Genomic DNA, 19753 nt, shown 5'->3' with positions numbered 1-19753 from the left:
GGGGGGAGGGGGAGTGTACCTAGGAGGAAACATTATTTCTGACTCTTAAGCAGGTGGGCCAGAGATGAATATGGAGAGAGAGAGAGAGAGAGAGAGAGAGAGAGAGCTGGCTGAATCTGTAAAACAGATGTGGAACAATTTATGTTCTGGATGTAAACAAAAACTTCTGATATTCATGCAGTGGACGATAAAAGACAATCATGGATCATATTCATCCCAGGCCCAGCTGCATAAGAGTCAGAAATAATGTTTCCTCCTAGGTACATTGTATTCAACATATGGATAACTCAACTGATCTTAATATTTTCATTATTTATCCCAAAATTCATAGGGATTATAGCAATAAAAACATTGAATCATCAAAGGAACTGGGAGAAATGAAACTAAATCATAAGCAACCATCAGAGGGAGAAAAATGGGAGTATGAAAGATAATGTTGCCCCTCTTCAGTTTCCATTAATTCATAGATCATCAGGAGAAAAGGAAGAGACTTCTGAGATCATCAGTTCCCTCCTTTACAGCCAAGGACATAGAAACATTTAGAGATGGAATGACAAAGTATAAGTGGCAGATTTCACATTTCAATTTATGTCCTCTGTTTCCAAATCTAGGGATTCTGGGAGGAATACAGCAGCCAGATAATAAGGGGGGAAATGACCAGTACAAGCTCTCTTGGATCAAATTCAGTCTGTTAGCCCACAGAGAAAGAAAATTAAGTGAAGTAGTATGGATGTAGTATTGGAGAGAATAAGAGAAGGACAAAAAGAATCATTGTATGCTAGAACCAGAGAACAGACTCTTCAGGCTGGAAGGGAGCTTAGAGGTTATCAAAGTTAACCTCATCATTTTAAAGATAAGGAACCTGAGGCCAAGATAGGTTATGGCCTTTCCCTATGTCACCGCTAATAGCCTAACCAGAATGAGAAGCCAGACCCCAGATCCTATCCTGGTACTCACTTCCATTATATCTTGAGAAAAAGACTCACACCATCAACAGTGTTATCATGCTTGATGATATTTTTTTTAAATCTCCCCATATTTGCTTAAAATTTAAATGCTATTTTAGAATTTTTCTTATACTCTGCTTCTCAAAAGAATGAAAATTTTAAAAGAATGATATGTTTTAAGCAATATTCATTAAGGAGATGTCTATTACAATAAAATTTTTCTTCTGTATCCATAGGAGGATTTGGAAGGTGGCAAAATACATTTATAATTCTAAATGTCATTCCTTTTGCAAGGTGTGATCCAATTATATTATTTCTCAAATTTCTAACATATTAATGATATTTGAAAATATCCTACTTTAAATAAACACACATGTTTATGTGTATCTAGGTGGACTGATAGGTAGGTAAGTAGTTAAGTAGGTAGGGAGGGAGATTGATAAAGCTAAAGCCAAAAATATCTAACAAACAACATTAAATATCCATCAAACATAAGTTTCAAAAATAAAACAACTGAGCATTACAGTTTAAGTAGAGTGAGGCTGGCAAAACATGAGGATAAGATGGCATAGTGGTATAACAGAAGGAGTTTATAGCACTTGGATCCAGGAGATGTGGATTCAAATCCCATCCCAGTACCTAATAGTTTGTGTGATCATCAGCAAGTCCCAACCTCTCAGGCCCTTAGGCTCCTTATCTGTGAAATGAGGTTAAAAACACATGGTCAAACTCAAAGGAATTCTTTTGAAAAATCCTTTGTGTAAAACTTTAAAGTATCATAGAGATGTGGATTATTTTTATTAAGCATTTTGATACAGTTTCTCAGCACAGTATATGTCAATAAGTGAACAACGAAATTAAATGCCCTGGGACCTCATCCAATCTGTATCTAGGACAATATGAAAAACAAATTATAATTGGAGTATTTCTGGGTTCCTACCCAAAGGTGATTACTATTGAAAGCCCACTGGACCTCATTAGAAGATGTTTCATAAATAGTATGGTCCCAGAATGACTCAGTTGCAAGTATTCTGGGAACAGAGAGCCTATGCATATGCTACATGTGTATAGAACTGATATTGGACTTTCCAGAATAAATGTTTTGATATCACAAATTGTAGCACAAGACATTAGACACAGTGACCTTTCTTCCATGAGGTCCCTCCCAAGTAATAATCAATTTCAAGTAAGATCTTTTGAATCACTGATCTGAATCACAGGTTTCATTCTTTGATTTTCTTCTTTTATCTCATATGCTTTGTTTTTCCTCCTCAAGTTATTGCCAACAGATAACAACTTGAACAGTATTCACTCCATGGATGATATTTCACAAGACAGAAGATTTTTCAAACCATTTGAGAAAATCAAATTGCCAAAGGTCACACAGCAAAAGATCAATCCCACTTTCAGATCCAGATCCCAATATAATACCTTCTGCTCTCAGTCAGCACCAATTTCTCTTTCTACCCTAATCCAGCCACTGTAGATGACAAGTGGCAATACCTAACTACCATTCAGGCATCTTTCCTCCATTTAAAGTTCATAGCATTAATACTGCCCGCCCAGTCTAGAATCTGGGAATCTGGTGGATCTTGTCTGCTGCTCAGTTGTTTTTCAACCACATCTAACCTTTCATGACATCATCTGGGGTTATCCTGATAAAGATACTGGAGTAGTTTGCTATTTCCTTCTTCAGGTCAATTTACTGATGAAGACCTGAGGCAAACATGCTTAAGTGACTTGCCCAAGGTCACATAACTAGTAAGAGTCTGAAGCTAGATTTTAACTCAGGAAGTGAGTCTTCCTGACTTCAGGCTTGATACTTTATCCACCGTGCCACCTAGCTGTCCCTGGATGTTGTATACTAGTTCCCAAATCGCTCTCACTATTTTCTCAAGAGTTCAGTACCTGGTCACCATCTTTCTCTCCTCCCTGATTCCTGCTTGTATATTAGGTATCTCGAACACCCCAACAATAATCCCTCTGACTATCAAACCTCCCAATTCTTCAGCCTCCATAAGTCCCATGACCCACTCCTTCCCTCCGTATGAACCACTTATAGGGATATCATAGTGCAGATCTCATCATAACCCATCAGTGTTCCATTTCCCAAATTAACAATTTTAACATTCCTCTATTTGATCATAATCCTTATCATTCCATCTCTCCCTATTCCTCACTCCTCTTAAAGTCACTCTTCAACATCACTAAAAATCCTTTAATCCCTCTGACCACTCTGTCTTTTCTCAGGCCATTTTCACTACATTGATTTTACTCCTTTTCCTCCCCAGTCTTCATCCTATAGTTTGTCAATCACCCTGAACATTTTTCTATACTCTAATATCTCATTTTCTCCTTACCCTATCTCTGCTCACTTCTTGCCAGTTCTTAGCCCTGGATTACTCTCAATCTCTTCCTCATCTGTCCTGCGATAACTTTCTATATTAAAAATATTATTCATTTATTGTAACATCCTTTTTTTAAAGTTTTGAATTCCAAATTCTCTCTTTTCCTCCTGTATCTCCACTGCCCACTGAGAAGGCAAGAATTATACATGTTAAAGCATTTAAACATATTTTCATACTTGCTTTGTCTGAGGCTTTTTTACTTCTGCTGAAACATAACAGATTCTGCTACAGAACCTCATTTTAACTCTGCCACTGTGTCTTTCTATTTGAAGTGTATCTCTTATAAACAACAAATTGTGGGAGTCTAGTTTACAATCCATTCTGCTATCTGATTCCATTTTATGGGTGATTTTACCCCATTCACATTTATGATCGTTGTGTATTTCCTTCCATTCCATTTTCTTCTGCTTCTCCTTTTCTTTTTCTTTTAATCTTGTCCCTACTCGAGAGTTTATTTGCCTGATCACCATTGCCTCCCTTAATCTGCCCTCCTTTTTATCATCCCCTCGGCTTTCTATTATTTTTTTCCCTTCCTATTTCCTATTTATAAGACAGAATTCTATACTCAACTGAATGTGTGTGTATGTGTGTTCTTACCTCTTTGAACCAGTTGTGATGAGATTTAAGTTCAAGCATTGTCTGCCACTCCTCTGCACTGTAAAAGCCTTTCCTTGCATTGCCTCTCTTATGTGAGGTAATTTTCTCCATTTTCTCCTTCTCCCATTACATCATTTTTTCTCACCCCTTCATTTTTTTGAGATCATCGTAATATAATCAACTGACATCCATGTCCTCTGTCTATGTAGATTCTCCTTTGACTTCTTCTGTGAGAACTAATAATGATAAAGTTCTTAGGAGTTACATGTATCATCTTCCCAAACAGGAATGTAAACAATTTAACCTTATTGAGTCCATTATAATTTATCTTTAATTTTTATAACTTTTTATACATCTCTTAAGTCTTGTGTTTGAACATCAGATTTTCTATTCAGCTCTGACCTTTTTGTCAGGAATGCTGGAAAGTCCTCACTTTCACTAAATATCTTTACCAATGCTCTGACCTTTACCCAGGAAGGGTCCCTGATGCCCTGTAGCCACAAACCCCGTGCTCTTTTTGGTCTGGGATCTGCAACCAGGGCCCCTGTTCCCTTATGACCTCTTCACCTGCAACCGCGATCCAGAGCTGCATGTGGGCAATAGAGGTGCCAATTGGTGCCAGTTGCAAACAGTGCTAGCATCCTTTATGCAATGCTCTTCTGGCAACCACTGGAGCAAGTTAACATAATAAGACAAGCTCTTGCGGACACTAGAATATCCTTTCTCATCTTTTCTCCTATTGACTCATTTTCATCTGTGAGAGTTAAGAAGCTTCTCACGTGACAGCACTAAGAGTTAGTTTTAACCCTAGTAGGGCTATTGGTAGCTTACAAATTGTACTGTAGCTTGAGCAAGGCAAGGTACATAAGATCAATGGAGCTTAGGCCAGTCCTAGGGTGATAGTTAAATATAACTGCTTGTTTCCTTCAGTCAAGAGATTGAAAGTGATTCTTGAGAAGTCTGTACCTAGTGACATACAGTAATCACTATCTGGCACTGAGACATTCAAAATGAGATTTAACAAAGAAATGATTCCTAAATTAAGTCAAATTTAGCTGTTCATGTCCTCAGGAAAATAATGTAGACTCAACATATAACCTATGAATTACTTTGAAAAAAAAATCCATTCTTTCTGTATATACAATTTGGCAGGTTTTACTTCACACATCAAACAGTTACCTGGAGGCTAGAATTAAGAGGGAAAAACACACTAAGATATGATATATCACCTCAAGGATTACAGTTAACAGTCGACAATGCAGCTCAAGAAGATGAATATAAAAAAGGAAAACTCAATCTCCTTGATTTTTTGTCATTAAATTCCCAATTCACTCCCATCAGATAAACAGGGAAAGGATATGGACCAATTGTTTTTAAAATAAGAAATCTCAATTATATACAACCATATGGGAAAAATATTCCAAGTCACTAATAAGAGAAATGCTAATTAAAACACTTTAAGGTTCCACTTCACACTTATCAAATTGGAAAAGATGGTGAAAATGTAAATAGTCAATACTGGAGAGACTGTGGAAAGATAGATACAATCAGAAACTGTTCAAGCTGTGGATTGACACAAACGTTCCAAAAAACAATTGGGAATTATGCGTTAAAACTCATGGAAAGTTCTAAAGTAGAAAAGTTCAATATGCCCTTTGACCTGGTGATATCATTATTGGGTCAAAGGAGACCAAAGAAACATCCTTCTTTATCTAACAACAAATTCATATGAACACTTTTGTGATAGCTCCATCCCCCCAAAAAAGGGGCAAAATGGGTACTCACCAATAAGGGAATTGTTGAATAAAATGTAGCAAATTAAGAGCATTAAATATTATTGTGCAGTGATAAATGAGGGAAACATGAGGGATTAAGAGAAAAAGGAGATTTGCACGAACCAATATGGAGAATAAAAGCTGAACTAGGAAAACAATATGCATAATGGCAACAATAATTTAAGTGAAAACATTGAAGGGAAGATGAGTGAAGGTTAAATGAACTTGGCTCCATAGGATGGATGATAAAGAAAACTTCTTCCTTTTGAAAAAGGTGGGAGATAGAACATAGGTGTTGAATGTAGCACATACTGCCAGACATGGAAGCCAGGAGAATTGGGTTTACATAATCATTCTTTCTTGAAAGAGAAGGTGTCATGACAAGAGAGACAGAGGAAGGCAAAGAGGGCATAGAGGATATGTCCACAAAAGAAGACTGTGTTGAATAAAATGACAATTACTTTTAAGAAAATGAATAAAAACATATTTCTGATTCTCTCTAGTACGGAATCTATAAATCCCCTCTCTACAATAACCTGAAAGCTCAATTATCTTAGTATCATGCAAATATTACATGTTTCATCTTCATGATAAATATGAAGGATAAAAAAGTATAAGGTATAAGAATAAGGTAAGAAGATTCCAACTCAATGTTGAAGGTTGGTAGCTGTAAGGATGGCTATACCTTGATGTACTGAGGGATGCAGTTTCTCTGACATGCTCTACAGATAGTGAATACTCTGATCTGGAAGAACCACTACATGCAACAGATGTTAAGTGACAGAAGAAATGTACATTGGACCACCAGCCTGTCATAAATATTGCATTCTTAATCAGAGAGCATCTGTTTTTTCATTTCTTTAACAGCCATCTTCTGCATTGTATTTAATCGGAAACAGAATGCTTCTCCTAACAGGTGCAACAGTGTTTACAAATTGAAAACCTTCTTATTTAAATACAGCTAGAAACCAGAGATGTTTCAATTAACAGGGCAATATCTTATGAGAAGGAATCATTTTAACATTTGGCAGATCCATAGATTGCTCTGCATTTGTGAAATTTAATTATTGGAGAATTAGCAGTGCAGATGCCAAGAAAAGCTAAGGATGAGAAGGGATCCAGACTTCCTCTCTTATTCATTTTATATGTAGAAAATGGTTGGAGAAAGTTGGTAACAGATCTGTAGATAATGGAACGTACTGCAGATTGATATTAAATCTCCTGAAATGTTGTGATTTGAATCAAAATAACTTTTAGATTTAATAGTATGGCAATATGGAAAAATCATTTCTGGACCTGGTAGGATTGCATTTGCTCTAATTGAAACTCTAACTTGCATCAGTGAGCTTACATATAGAGTAAAGTAGGACTTTAGAGGCAAGATGTCCCTAGCAATTTCATGTGTATAAATTAATTAGCTTTGTTTTCTTTAAAATAAAAATCTAGGCAGTATAATATGGAGGTGGGGGGTTGCAGGAAGAGAGGAATTTTCTCATCTACTTTGATAAGTGGTTTTACATAAGTAATTTAGCTTTCATGGAGCAAGTTATTCAATGTTTTATAATCACTGATAATTTCCCTTGGGGGTTGAGACCCAAAGCAATGGTTAAGTAGGTTTGCTGACCACATACTGAAATATTAATATTCTTCTTTCAAGATGTTTGGCAAACTAAACTCTATTAGCTTTCTTGGCCTTCTTGCTTTGTAAGGGACAAATTCCATCTTTTACAGATTCCCTCAAGGAAGAAGTAAAGGCAACATCATAGGTTGGACTCAGTGTGTTAGTAAGAGAAAACATGAGGAATTCACATGTAAGGCCTTCTTGTGGAATTCATAGCTGTTGACATTTGCAAAGTGTTTTACATAAGTAATATTTTTCTGTCTTCACAACCATCCTAGGAAGTGAGTGCTATTGATAATATTATCCTTATTTAAAAGAGAAAACAAACTGAAATCTTTGGCCCTTCTCCCTTTCATATATTGTTAAACATTGCTACTCAGGAGGTCATTACTACTCAGAATGATAGAGCAGGAAGATGCAATACAGGCCAGTTTACCTATAACTAATCTAACAAAGATTCAGAAAATATATTAAAAAGATAAATAATCACATCACATGATACAGGTGTCTCCTTAGAATCCTAATATCATCAAAATAAATCATCATAAAAATAAAAACTAACTTCATTATTACCCAAGATTTTAGAGAAAAAAAAACAGGACAAAAGGAGGTGCTATTTAGGTTACAAATATAGTCTTGATACTTAAACTAGGAGGAGTCAAAACAGTGAAATAAAGTTATACACTAAGATCCCTAATAAATATTAATGAAAAAATGTTAAGTATTAGCAAGGAGACTATGGCTACATACTATAATGATTATAGGCTATGACTAGGTTCAATTTACACAAGGAATGCAGGATTCATTCAATATGAGGAAAAACTATCAAAACAGAATAACAAAAATCATGATTATATGAGTAGATGCAGAAAAAGCTTTTGATAAGATGAAACATTCGTTGCTATTAAGAACATGAAAATAAATAAATCTCTCTCTAATACAACATATGGTATCTATTTAAAGCCAAAAGTCAACATTATATATGATGGGAATAAACTTTTTTGTATGGAGATACGATGATTTACTTAGAGAACCATAGGAGATCAACTAAAAATTAATTGAAACAATAATTTTAATAAAGTCTTAAGGTATAAAAAATCCAAATAAATAATTAACATTTCCATATATTGCCAACAAAATAAGAACCAAGAGGAAGATGAGAAAAAATCTATTTCAAAAGGGGGGAAAAAAGAAAAACAGAATGCATAAAAGGCTTGAGAATCTACATGGTAAGTCATATACTTAAAAGGAGATGAGTATAACTACATTCTATGTAAAAATAAATATAGACTTAAGAAATTGGATAAATATTCATTGTACATAGGTAGCGCAAACTAACATAACAGTGACAACAATACTTATGATTAACTTATTTATTCATTACTATGCCAATGAAGCTACCAAAGGACTACTTTATAGAGCAAAAAGTAAAAGATACAAAAATTCATGAATCTCATGGAAATTTTTTTTAATGATAAGGAAGGAAGGCATCTTGGTAATATCAAAGCTCAAAGCATAGTACAAAATAGTAATCATCAAAACTATTTAGTGCTGGTTGATAAAAAGAAAGGACATTTAATGAAATAGATTAGGTACATGAAACATAGAAGCACAATTGCCAAATGTCTGATAAACCCAGAGATATCAACTATTTGGGTAAAATTCAGTAATCAAATTTTTTTAAATGCTGGGAAAACTGGAAAGTAGTCTATCAGAAATTAATTATAAAAAATTCTCTTGCAATAAATGCCAAAATTAGATCCAACTAGATGTAGAATTAAACATAAACAGTAACATGATGAACAGAGTAGAGGAGGAAGGAGGAAAAAAAACCCTTTCACATTTCTGGACAGGGAAAACTTCATGGCTACACGAAGGGCAGAGAGATCACATAAGATAAAGTGGACAATCTTGATTATATAAAATTAAAAAGATCTTTCACAAATAAAACCAACATACTAAAACTAGAAAGAAAATAAATAATGGGGGCAAAGGTCTTCTCAAAGACATATAATAGTTCTTGATTCAAAATTATAAGAAAACAAACCATTTCTTAACAGATTTGTAAGAATAATAATTACTATTATGTATATACTTACATATATAATTATAATATATATGTATGTATGTATGTAATTTCCTAGGACAGAAAGTCAAGTAGTCAACAGTTATATGAAAAACTGCTCCAAAACATGAATAATTAGATAAATGAAAACTAATAAAACTCTGAAGTTCCATCTCATACTCATCAGATTAACAAAGATAACAAAAAAGGAAAATGGCAAACATTGGATTATGAGGAAATACACTTTTTAATGTATTGTTGGCAGAATTGTGAATTATTCCAGAAATTATGGAAAGCAATTTAGAACTATGATCCAAAAGTTACTAAACTTTTCAATAATGATACCACTATCATGCCTATATTTCCAAAGAGAAAGAAAGAAGAAAATGAATATGAAATATTTATAGCTGCTCTTTTTTTCATGTTGTCAAAGGATTGGAAACTAAGGAGGTGCCTATCACTTGGGAAATGGCTAAACAAAATATGTCATATAAATGTAACTAAGTACTGCTTTTGTACTCTAAGGAATTGTGAAGGCTTGGCTTTAGAGAATCCTAGGCTAAAGTTGTATGAACTGATGCAGAATGAAGTGAGCCAAACCAGAAGAACAATGTATATAACAACAACACTGTAAAAAAAGGATAACTGATCAATGCAATGACCAAAAACAATTCCAAAGGGCTAATGAAGAAAAATGTTGTATACTTCCTGACAAACAAGAAACAGACTTAAGGTGCATATTGTGGATGTAACCAAAGTAACAAAACAAAACTGAGGAGGGGGTGTCCTTCAATGGGGAAATGACCAGGCAAATTATGATGTCTGAATGTAATGAAGTACTATCATGCCAAAGCAATGATGGAGATGACTTAGGGCAAAGCAAAGCAGTAATAAGTTTTTTCACAACTATTTGCTACAAGGTTTTTATTTTTCCTTTTTAAAAAAAATTTCCATGGTGAGATGTAAGGAAGAGAGAAATAGGTTTTTGGTACTTAAAAAAGTAAAATAAATAAAAAAAAAGACATCACTTCCCTTCATTTTCTCTACAATCCAGCTCTACTGGATTACTTTGGATTATTTTTCTGTTCCTTTCACATTGTCCTTCATCTCTCTCCTCTGTTTCTCTGTCTCTCTCTGTCTCTCTGTCTCTGTCTCTCTCTCTCTCCCCCCCATCCCTTTCTTTCTCTCTCCCCCACACACTCATATACATAATACATATATGTTTCATTAAGCATTTCCAATGACATGTAATTTTTTTAACATTCATTCTTTTTAAATATTGAGTTTCAAATTATCTTCCTCCTCCCTCCACCCCTTGAGAAGGCAAGCAATATATCAATTGTACATGTGAAATCAAGGAAAATATATTTCTATATTAGTCATGTTGCAAAAGAAAACACACACTAAAAACAATAAGAAAAATAAATTTTAAAAATTCTGTTTCAATCTGTGCTCAGAGTTCATTAGTTCTCTCCCTAGAAGTGGATGGTATTTTTCCTGATGAGTCCTCTGGAATTGTTTTGGATCATTGTTTTGATCAGAGTAGCTAAGTCTTTTACAACTGATCATCATTGAAGTATTGTTGTTACTATGTATAGTGTTCTCCTGGTTCTACTCGCTTCACTTTGCATGGGTTAATTTAAGTTTTCTTGGGTTTTTGATTTTTCACTTCTGTAAGAGGTGATATTATGGTATTTTGTTTTGCTCCCACAAAAGTTACTGGAAGATAATTAATAGTTGTGGGGAAACTCACTTATCTTATTTTACTAAAACCATGCCTTTCCTGGAACTATGATAAGGGCCAGAGGGAACTAGAAAGGTGGGGGTGTGGCAAATACCTTAGAGGTCACATCTGGTCATGTGTCCTGACTACCACCAGTATGTAATTTGCATATAATCTGCATATTAAAAGGAACTGTAGGGAAATAAAATGAGGAATTTGACTAACCCTAAGTCTACCAAGAAGGATAGAACTGTATAACCTCACTCCAGCTTTTGCAATGGTGTGGGTGTGTTCCTACTGAGCATCACACCCGCTTTCCTTTTCAGAATCATAATAAACACTTTCTTCTGCACACTCTGTTTCTGAGTTCTTTCAGTGAGAAGGAGTTTGCTGTTTTAAAGGTATTTCATATGGACCTTCCTAAGGGCCCCCAGGATTATCATTGGATTTTCTTTGCATTGGATATCATCCCCTGCTGCAGAAATGTTCTTTCTCCTAATCTCATTTAAGTACAAGTTTTTGTTTTAAAGGAGGGCAGGAAGGTAGGAGCAGTCAAAGTCAGCAAAAAGTAAGGAATCACTACTGATGTGCAATTTATCTGAAGTGAGAGTAATAATAATTGTCATAATAGTAGCTAACATTTTAAAGCATGTTTTAAGGTTGGCAAAGCACTTCACACATGTTATATCATTTGATGCTCACAACAGCTCTGAGGGAGATGCTACAATACCATTTAACAGAAGAGGAAACAGAGGCTGAAAACAGTGAAGTAGCTTACCAATGTCTGAGGTACGTTCAAACTAAGGTCTCCCTGACTACAAGTGCAACATTTTGTCCACTGGGCCATAAGATAAAGCTTACATAAAATCAAAAGTAATCAGAAGACCATGATTCACTTTTGAAAAAAAATGTAATTTGAAAAATGGAGAGATTATGCAGACCAAGGTAGTCTAATAATTATGGAATGATACAAAATTCAGTGATCTAATAATCTGCCAAAAATGCAAGGTGGAATCCTAAAGGCATAAGATAAAGGACTCAGATGAGTATAGCTGTACAAACACTTACCTCGGATTCAGTCCTAAGATCTCCCTTCTCATCCCCTCCATTCCAACAAAGGCAATAAGCTTGGGAGCCCATTATAATGGTGAGGGATAAGCCTCCTCACAGCATGCTTTGCTATAGCTTGTAGATTTATTAAGGTGCATCATGAATTTGTAAAAAGAATGCGGTCATTGCAAAGAGTTATCTTTTGAAGTGGTAGGCAATTTACAAACTTTGTGTAGCTAATCCACAAGAAGTTACATTAATATACAACATGCAAAACACATTTTCCCTGGGGCTCAGCAAGGAGAATCTAGTGCACATGTCATCTGTTTCTGTGAATGCTGAAGATTACAATTATGTTTTGATGTTAATCCAACTTCTGCAAATTTCTTGTCGTGATGGGCTCTATGAAAATGTGAGTGACAGGATAAATCTTTTTAAATTGAATACAATACCACTGAAAAGAGCTGATGCTTTCAAACACTGTACCCAACCTCTGGATGCCTAGAATAATTCACTAAGTGAATAAGCCTCTACGGTGACCTATTTGGTAAGAGAATCACATTCTGCATGCTGCTTAGAATGCCATGCTCAGAATGCTCAGTAACACTCACCTCCAATGCTTTGAGGTCCTCAAAGACAACCTGCAGACTGGGAGTTCCCAGGTGGTTGATGAAGAAATCTCCATCTCCTTGCATCTGCACAGAACTGAGGTTGGCTTCTGCACACTTCATTCTCCAGGAGCAGTTGAAATTCTTTTTCTGAAAGTAGAAATTAGAATTGTTCATGGAACAAATGTAATGACTCATCCCTTCATTATTCTCCCAAACCAATCTGAACTTCTATGGTGGTTATTGCTGCTATGACATTTTGAATCAATCCTCAAACATTTCTTACATAATTAGCATGTCCTGGGCACCGAGTTAGGCACCATGAAAACAAAGACAGAAACGAGCCCTTATCTTTAAGGATTCTCTGTGCTACAAGGGGAGACAATGGTATATACAAAACAGATATGTAGAAAAACAAAAACTACAGGGGACAAGGGATGATCAGAAAAAGATTTCATGTAAAATACAGAACTTGAGCTAAGTCCTGAAGGAAACTAGGGAAAGAAATTCCTTTGAACTTTTTAAGAGTTCAAAAAGTATATTTTTTGAGGGGGGAAGGTAATGAAATTGGGGTTAAGTGACTTGCCCAAGGTCACACAGGTGACCACCGGATTTGAACTCAGGTCCTCCTGACTCCATGGCTGGTTCTCTATTCACTGTGCCACCTAGTAGTATGTGAATACTGCCATACTGCCACCCCAAAAGTGTATTTTTACAGTGAAAAAATGTTTTTTTTAAAATTTGTACCCAAGAAAAGCAATTTCAGAATTAAAAAATATTTCTAAATTAAAAAAAAATGTTAGTTCTTTGAAATTTCTTATTTCTATAATTCTGTCACATTCTTTTACACCATGAAAGAGAGGCATGATGGACAGCAGTCCTCGTGCAAATAATAGCCTCTGGCAAGACTGGAATTCAAGTCTCACTGTGGGAGCCTGTGTAAGTCACATCTTCTCTGAGCCTCAGTTTCTTTACCTGGAAAATGACAAGACTAGAGCCTATATGACACCAAATTAGAAAGAATCTCAGTGGTTACTTACTCCATCCTGTACCTGAGTCCCTTCTAGGACATGACCAATGAGTGGTCATCCAGACTTTGCTTGAAGATATATGTATTAAGATGGACCCTACTTCAACCTAATGCTGCCCATTCCACTTTTAGATTATTGTATTTATTAGGAAAATCTTCCTTACATCAAGTATAAATTTGCCTTGTTGCAATTTCCCCCAATTTTTTCCAGTTCTGCCTTCTGGGTCTAAGCAGATGGAGGTCCAATCCTATCACCATGAAATTATAGTTGAATTGGCTAGGTACACTCTCTGGGGCTGCTCTTTTGAAGGCTGAGCCTCTAATTCAGGAAACTACCTGTAGATGGCGCAAGAGAGGGCTTGGGAAAGTTCATAGTCTTCCATCAATTTCTTTTCATACACTGATATTTGAACTCACAAGAATTTAAACCATAGACTCTTTGAATGAAAAGAATGTCTTCTCATCAAACAATCACAATACAAAACAGATGAGTAAGTTGCTGTAAGAGTTACGACAGAACTATCATTCGTTCATTTGGTCATTATTTTTAGGCCATTTTCAAGAGGAAATTCATAAAGAGGCAAACATTCGGAGTTCAGAGAGATGATCTCTAGGATTTTGTTTTTGTTGTTCATTCATTTTCAGTTGTGTCCAACTATTCAAGCACCCTTTTGGGGTTTTCTTGGCAGAGATACCAGAATGATTCACTATTTCCTTCTCTAGCTCATTTTTACAGATGAGAAACTAAGGCAAACAGGGTTATGTAATTTCCCTGCGGTCACATAGCTAGGAAATGTCTGAGGCTGGATTCGAACTGAGAAAGGTGAGTCTTCCTGACTCCTCACTCAGCACTTTATCTACTCTGCTACCTAGCTGCCCTAAACTAGGGCTAAACTCTAAATCGTATTCTCTAGGTCCCTAGGACAAGATTCTATCTTAACACATTGTAGGTTTTAATCTCCCTTAGACTAACCAATAACTAAGGAGTTTCCAGACCTTTCCAGGCCATGTTTGCTATTTTGTGGCTTGGGGGTACAAAGTGAGCTGCCCTGATCTCTATTCAATTTATATAATGGAGCTCTTTCCATTGATTTAGCTATCTACAGTAGCCTGGCAATAGAGTTTATCAGCACCTAGGCTTTGAATTATAAGGTGATTGAACTACCTTATTAAAGATATTTAGAAGGTTAGTGAAGTTTATTGGATGCTGATGCTGATGCTGTGTGTCTGTGTGTGTGTATAACCATAACAGCAATACTGTTTTAAGAATTACCTGGAATGAATAAGTTATTTTGACTCTTATAAATATCCGGATTAACTATAAAGGACATGTGAAGAAAGTTGCTATCTGCATCCACAGAAAGAACTGATAAATAGATGTACAGAATACTTTTACATATGTATAATATATACATACATATGTGCATGCATACATACATACATATACACACCTATTTTTGTCTAATGGTAGCAATCTCTAGGGTGGGAAGTGGGGAGAAAGGGAAGAAAAAAAATTTAGATGACAATTTTGTGGATATTTGAAAGGAATACCAAGTTGTGCATAGTAGATTTGCAGCTTCGTGTATAATAATCTTTTTATTGTACTTTTTACACAAATGATACAAATGTTTGTTTTATTCCATAAATTAAAAATAAAATTTAATAATAATAAAGATCAGCAGAAAATTATTAGGTCTCTGGTCCATTCATGCTAGCACTAAAATAATAGGACCATCTTTATGCAGCTGCCCCCTGACTCAGCTTCCTGCCCTGAGTTCCCCTACAAGCCATACTGATGTCAACTGTGTGTGTTGGTATGAAGGATGCCACAATAAATTATTAAATTTAAGATGTCATTTAATATATAGATATATTATATTTCCTTGAAAAGACATAAATTTCAAAAATTAAAGAAAGGGTTAAAGAAAGTAGATTTCCAGGGGAATTCTGAATAATTCGTTTTTTGTTTTTTGAAAAGGGGACAGACAGTAGGATAAAATAAGTTTGGGAACCCCTGGTCTAGCAGTTCCCAAAGGAAAAGAATTTTGTTTTTTGTTATTGCTTTGCTCCTTTCCTTGGGTGGAGTTTTGCCTTTTTCTCACCTTTACTACAACTTTCCCCTCCATTCCCCAAGCTGTGCCCTTTAAGGCAGAAATTCTGGTTATCTCCTCTTGTCCTACTGTCATAAATATGCAAACTTCTTCATGAATTGTGAACTCTTTGGGTTTCACATGTGTAATGGAAATGTAAATTTGTAAGATCTTCCCTGCCCCTAGGCTAAAGTGCACCTGGAGCCTGGGGTGGGAGGCTTGTTTTTCAGTAGATACTTCTTGATTGGCCAGTAAGTCAATAAGGTTGTTACATTCTCTGAGCCAGGAGAAGGCTGTATAAGCCCTGATGTGTAGCTTTGTTTTGGGGGCTCACTTTGAGAAGTGTTCTGTGATTTGATATGGATTCTGGGAAGCTGTTGTCCAGAGACCCCCCCCCCCTCTTTGAAAAACTCAGATGTTGATTTGGTATGGATGTAATGGTTGGACAGTTTGGAAAGCTGTCTACTTGATCTGTTTCTGTCTTGATAATTCTATCTGTTTACTTTGAAGTTCAAGGTGCTGACCTTTTTCCCCTGAAGGAGGTAAACAATATATGTTTGACTGATTAAAGTAAGCTTGTTGACCCATTTTGAGTTGCTTTCCTTTATCAAAGCAGATCCAAGAACCTGTGTGAGCAGCCACCCTGGGGACGCTGGGGTGCTTGCTACTACAACATGCATGTTCTTTTTTTCTCATAATAAACCTAGTTTTAACCTAAGTTTTGGGAAGTTGTGATTGCCTACTGACAATATGTAAAACACTCTGCAAATGTGAACTCACCTTATAAATGCCAATTATTTATATTATTTTATGATTTCTACCTGACAAGATAGCAACAGATTTCCCAAGCTGTTTTCTCCCACAGTGTATTTTTACATGGGCCAGAATTATTTTTCCCCTCTATTAAGACCAAAAAAGAGCTTCCCCATATTTAAAATGAAAATTAACAGTGGCAAAAAGTCATTCATGGAACACTATCAAGCAATAAGCATCTATTAAGGACCTATTGTTTGTCAGGCACTGTATTGGGACATGGGCATTAGGAGACCAATATGAAAGTTCTATCATCAGGAAGTAAAGCCTATAGAAAAAATTGATTTGCTCCACTAAGAGGAAACAATAAATCTCAAAGATAAGACAGATTTTCCTAATAGTGTGGTAGATTAGCAAATAGTGGGCAGTGTCACATGAGGAGAAAGCTCATTGGATTCACCGTCAAAGGGCCCGGGTTCACCTAGGGGTTCCACACTTCACAATTACTGCAGTGCAATCACTTCCCCTTTCTAAGCCTCATTTGCTTCATATATAAAATGAGGCCCTCGGCTAATATTCGAGGTCCTTTTCCAGCTCTAATTCCTCTGACTGGCAGAATGGAAAGGGAGATAACAATTATCTGGAAATTCTGGAAAGATAACCTAGGGCAATAGGATATTATTCATTTATTTCTTATGCTATTAATTTATCTCATTATATCTCATATTCCAGAGTCAAAGATAGGGGCACTTTTCATAGAATAATAAAAATTGTAGTTACAAAGAACCCCTTTCACTTAACAGAAATCTGTGACACACTTTCCCACAGAAAAAGACATCTGTGCAAAGAGCGGACAGAAAAGCAGAACATGAGGGAATGGAACACGTTAACTCCTTCCTAACTTTCTAATTCCTCAATCATTAGAGTTTGCCCCCCTTCAAATTATTTTGTATTTATTCCATACGTATTGTGCCTTGGCTTATCAGTATGTAAGTCTTGCTCAGCTGATTGCAAGCTCCTTGAGGGCAGAAAATGTTCTGATTTTTGTCTTTTTATTCCTTTGGCTTAGTAAAGTGTAGGACACTGGGCTTATACAATACTTGTTGAATGGATGAATGGTGATAGACTGACAAAAAGAATGCAGTTTAGTTTTTAAAGATAGTTGCTAGAGATATTAAAATGAAAAAAAAAACTAGAGGAATTGATTTTCAGTGGAAATAATAGAACCTGATTCCCCCTTCTTCTCACCCCTCCTCCCCCATGTGATTTCCATTTGAGAACCTGGCTGTCAAATCTTAGCAAGGAAATGCCTACAAATCCCAATAGGAAGCAGGAGAGGCAGAATTTTGCCACAAAGTAATTTTCAAAAGTAATTAAGTACCTTACAAACAGGAAACAAAGAACTTATCTCTACATCACTGCAGTATGCAGAGAGATGGCTCTAGGACATTTTTAGCTAAGGTAGGATTCCTGAACCCAGAAGGAGTAGAGTGAGGTACCTAGAACAACAAAAAAAAGCTGCTACTTACTCTTCAGTGGATAAAGTTCAGGTCTGGAGTTAGGAAGACTCATCTATGTGAGTTTAAATCTGGCATCTGATATTTAGTCGCCAAAGTCACCTAACCTCTGTCTTAATCCATGTAAGGGTTATGGGATTTAAAGATCTCCCATGCCCCATGGACGTGCTGACATAGCAGAGCAAGAAAAAAAAAAAAAAGCCGAGCTAACGGTCCTGTGGTTGGCAGTTGGCGGCAGTTGCCTTTTTTTTTTTTTTTTTTGAGTTAAGACTCCTGCTGAGGACTGCCAGGGGCCAGAGCTGCTGGGAGCGCTCTTCCAGGACACTGGGTGGTTGCTGTGCGTGGGGAGAGGAGGACCTTTGCCTGAGGTAGCCTGTTCTGTTTTAAAGGCTTGAAAATGTGGGTGCTTTCTACTTTATCTACCTGTGCCAATATCATAACTACTCTGATGGCTTTCACTTTCTGGTTTTGGGACTCAGTCTTTTGGTATCTTAATAAATTTTCTAGTTTATTTCCCCAAATGGCAAACCTGACGTATTTTGTGATGGATAATTATATCAGCATATTTGTAATCTCTATAGGCATTGTGAATATGGCATTGCTGATACAATCCACTACAGAAAGAAATGGCAAACTACCCCAGTATCTTTGCCAAGAAAACCCCATGGACAGTATGGTCCATGGGATCATGAAGAGTCAGAAATGATTGAACAGCAACAAACAGCAACAATGCTCCCCTGGAGCCTGAGATTCTAGGTCCTCGCTCCTCTCAAGCTCATAAATATCCTTTGCATAATGATTAATAAAACAAAGTCTGATATAACGGGAAGAGTTCTGGAATTTGGAGTTTTGTCAAATGTTGGCCCTGTAACTTACTACTTGTGTGACTTTGGGCGTATCTCTGGACCTCAGTTTCTTCTCTTTAAAATCAGAGGGGTTAGAATGGATGATTTCTAAACGTTGATTGAGTTCTCTCTTGGCATATACACATGTGTGTGTACACATACAGAGATATATGTATATATATATATGCATGGATGGAGGGAGAGAGAGACAGAGAGACAGAGACAGAGAGAGAGAGACAGAGAGACAAAGAGAGACACTGAAAGAGAGAGAGAGAGAGAAAGAGAGAGGTGTGTGTGTGTGTGTCTGTGTGTGTGTGTGTGTGTCTATTTGTTTATTTATTCCCAGGTAAATCAAGGGTTTATATTAACAGATGATGAGGCTGATGTGTTGATGATAGCCTATCTTCTCTACGTCAGTTCCCAGGTGACTATGACAGAAAGATAGCCATGTTAGAAGGTAATGAAAAAAAGCTGGTAATAAATCTATACAACAAATGAATATTTTTTTTCTTAAGAAGTCTGTATTCCTTTAATTTGGATAATTTTTACAATGGATTTTTGAAATAGAATAACCATTTCATAAAACAGAAATGAGACTGCAGGACCATTTAATGGGCTTCATCCTGCATGTTTAACTCCCCCAGTATATATGCTGCTTAAATTAGGGGTTTTTCAAAACAGAAAGATGGCATTGACTCAACATTAGTCACTGTAAGCTTTGCAA

General features: G+C 36.1%; 1 protein-coding gene across 10 annotated transcripts in view; it reads right to left on the bottom strand.

The window, feature by feature from the left end:
• The window catches only part of NAALADL2 (N-acetylated alpha-linked acidic dipeptidase like 2), a 1484638-nt gene that overhangs the window by 243286 nt on the left and 1221599 nt on the right, over positions 1–19753 (bottom strand). For all 10 annotated transcript variants that reach the window (XM_069083604.1, XM_069083606.1, XM_069083602.1 and 7 more), the window contains one exon: positions 12798–12944. In XM_069083604.1, coding sequence (XP_068939705.1) covers positions 12798–12944 — 147 coding nt within the window. The remainder of the gene's footprint in view (positions 1–12797; positions 12945–19753) is intronic.

This window comes from Petaurus breviceps, unplaced genomic scaffold (genome assembly GCF_028583685.1).
Source record: "Petaurus breviceps papuanus isolate PSGF00001 unplaced genomic scaffold, PetGlider_PUasm1.0 173, whole genome shotgun sequence".
NCBI classification, from domain to species: Eukaryota; Metazoa; Chordata; class Mammalia; order Diprotodontia; family Petauridae; genus Petaurus; species Petaurus breviceps.
This window is presented reverse-complemented; position numbering and strand designations above follow the sequence as displayed.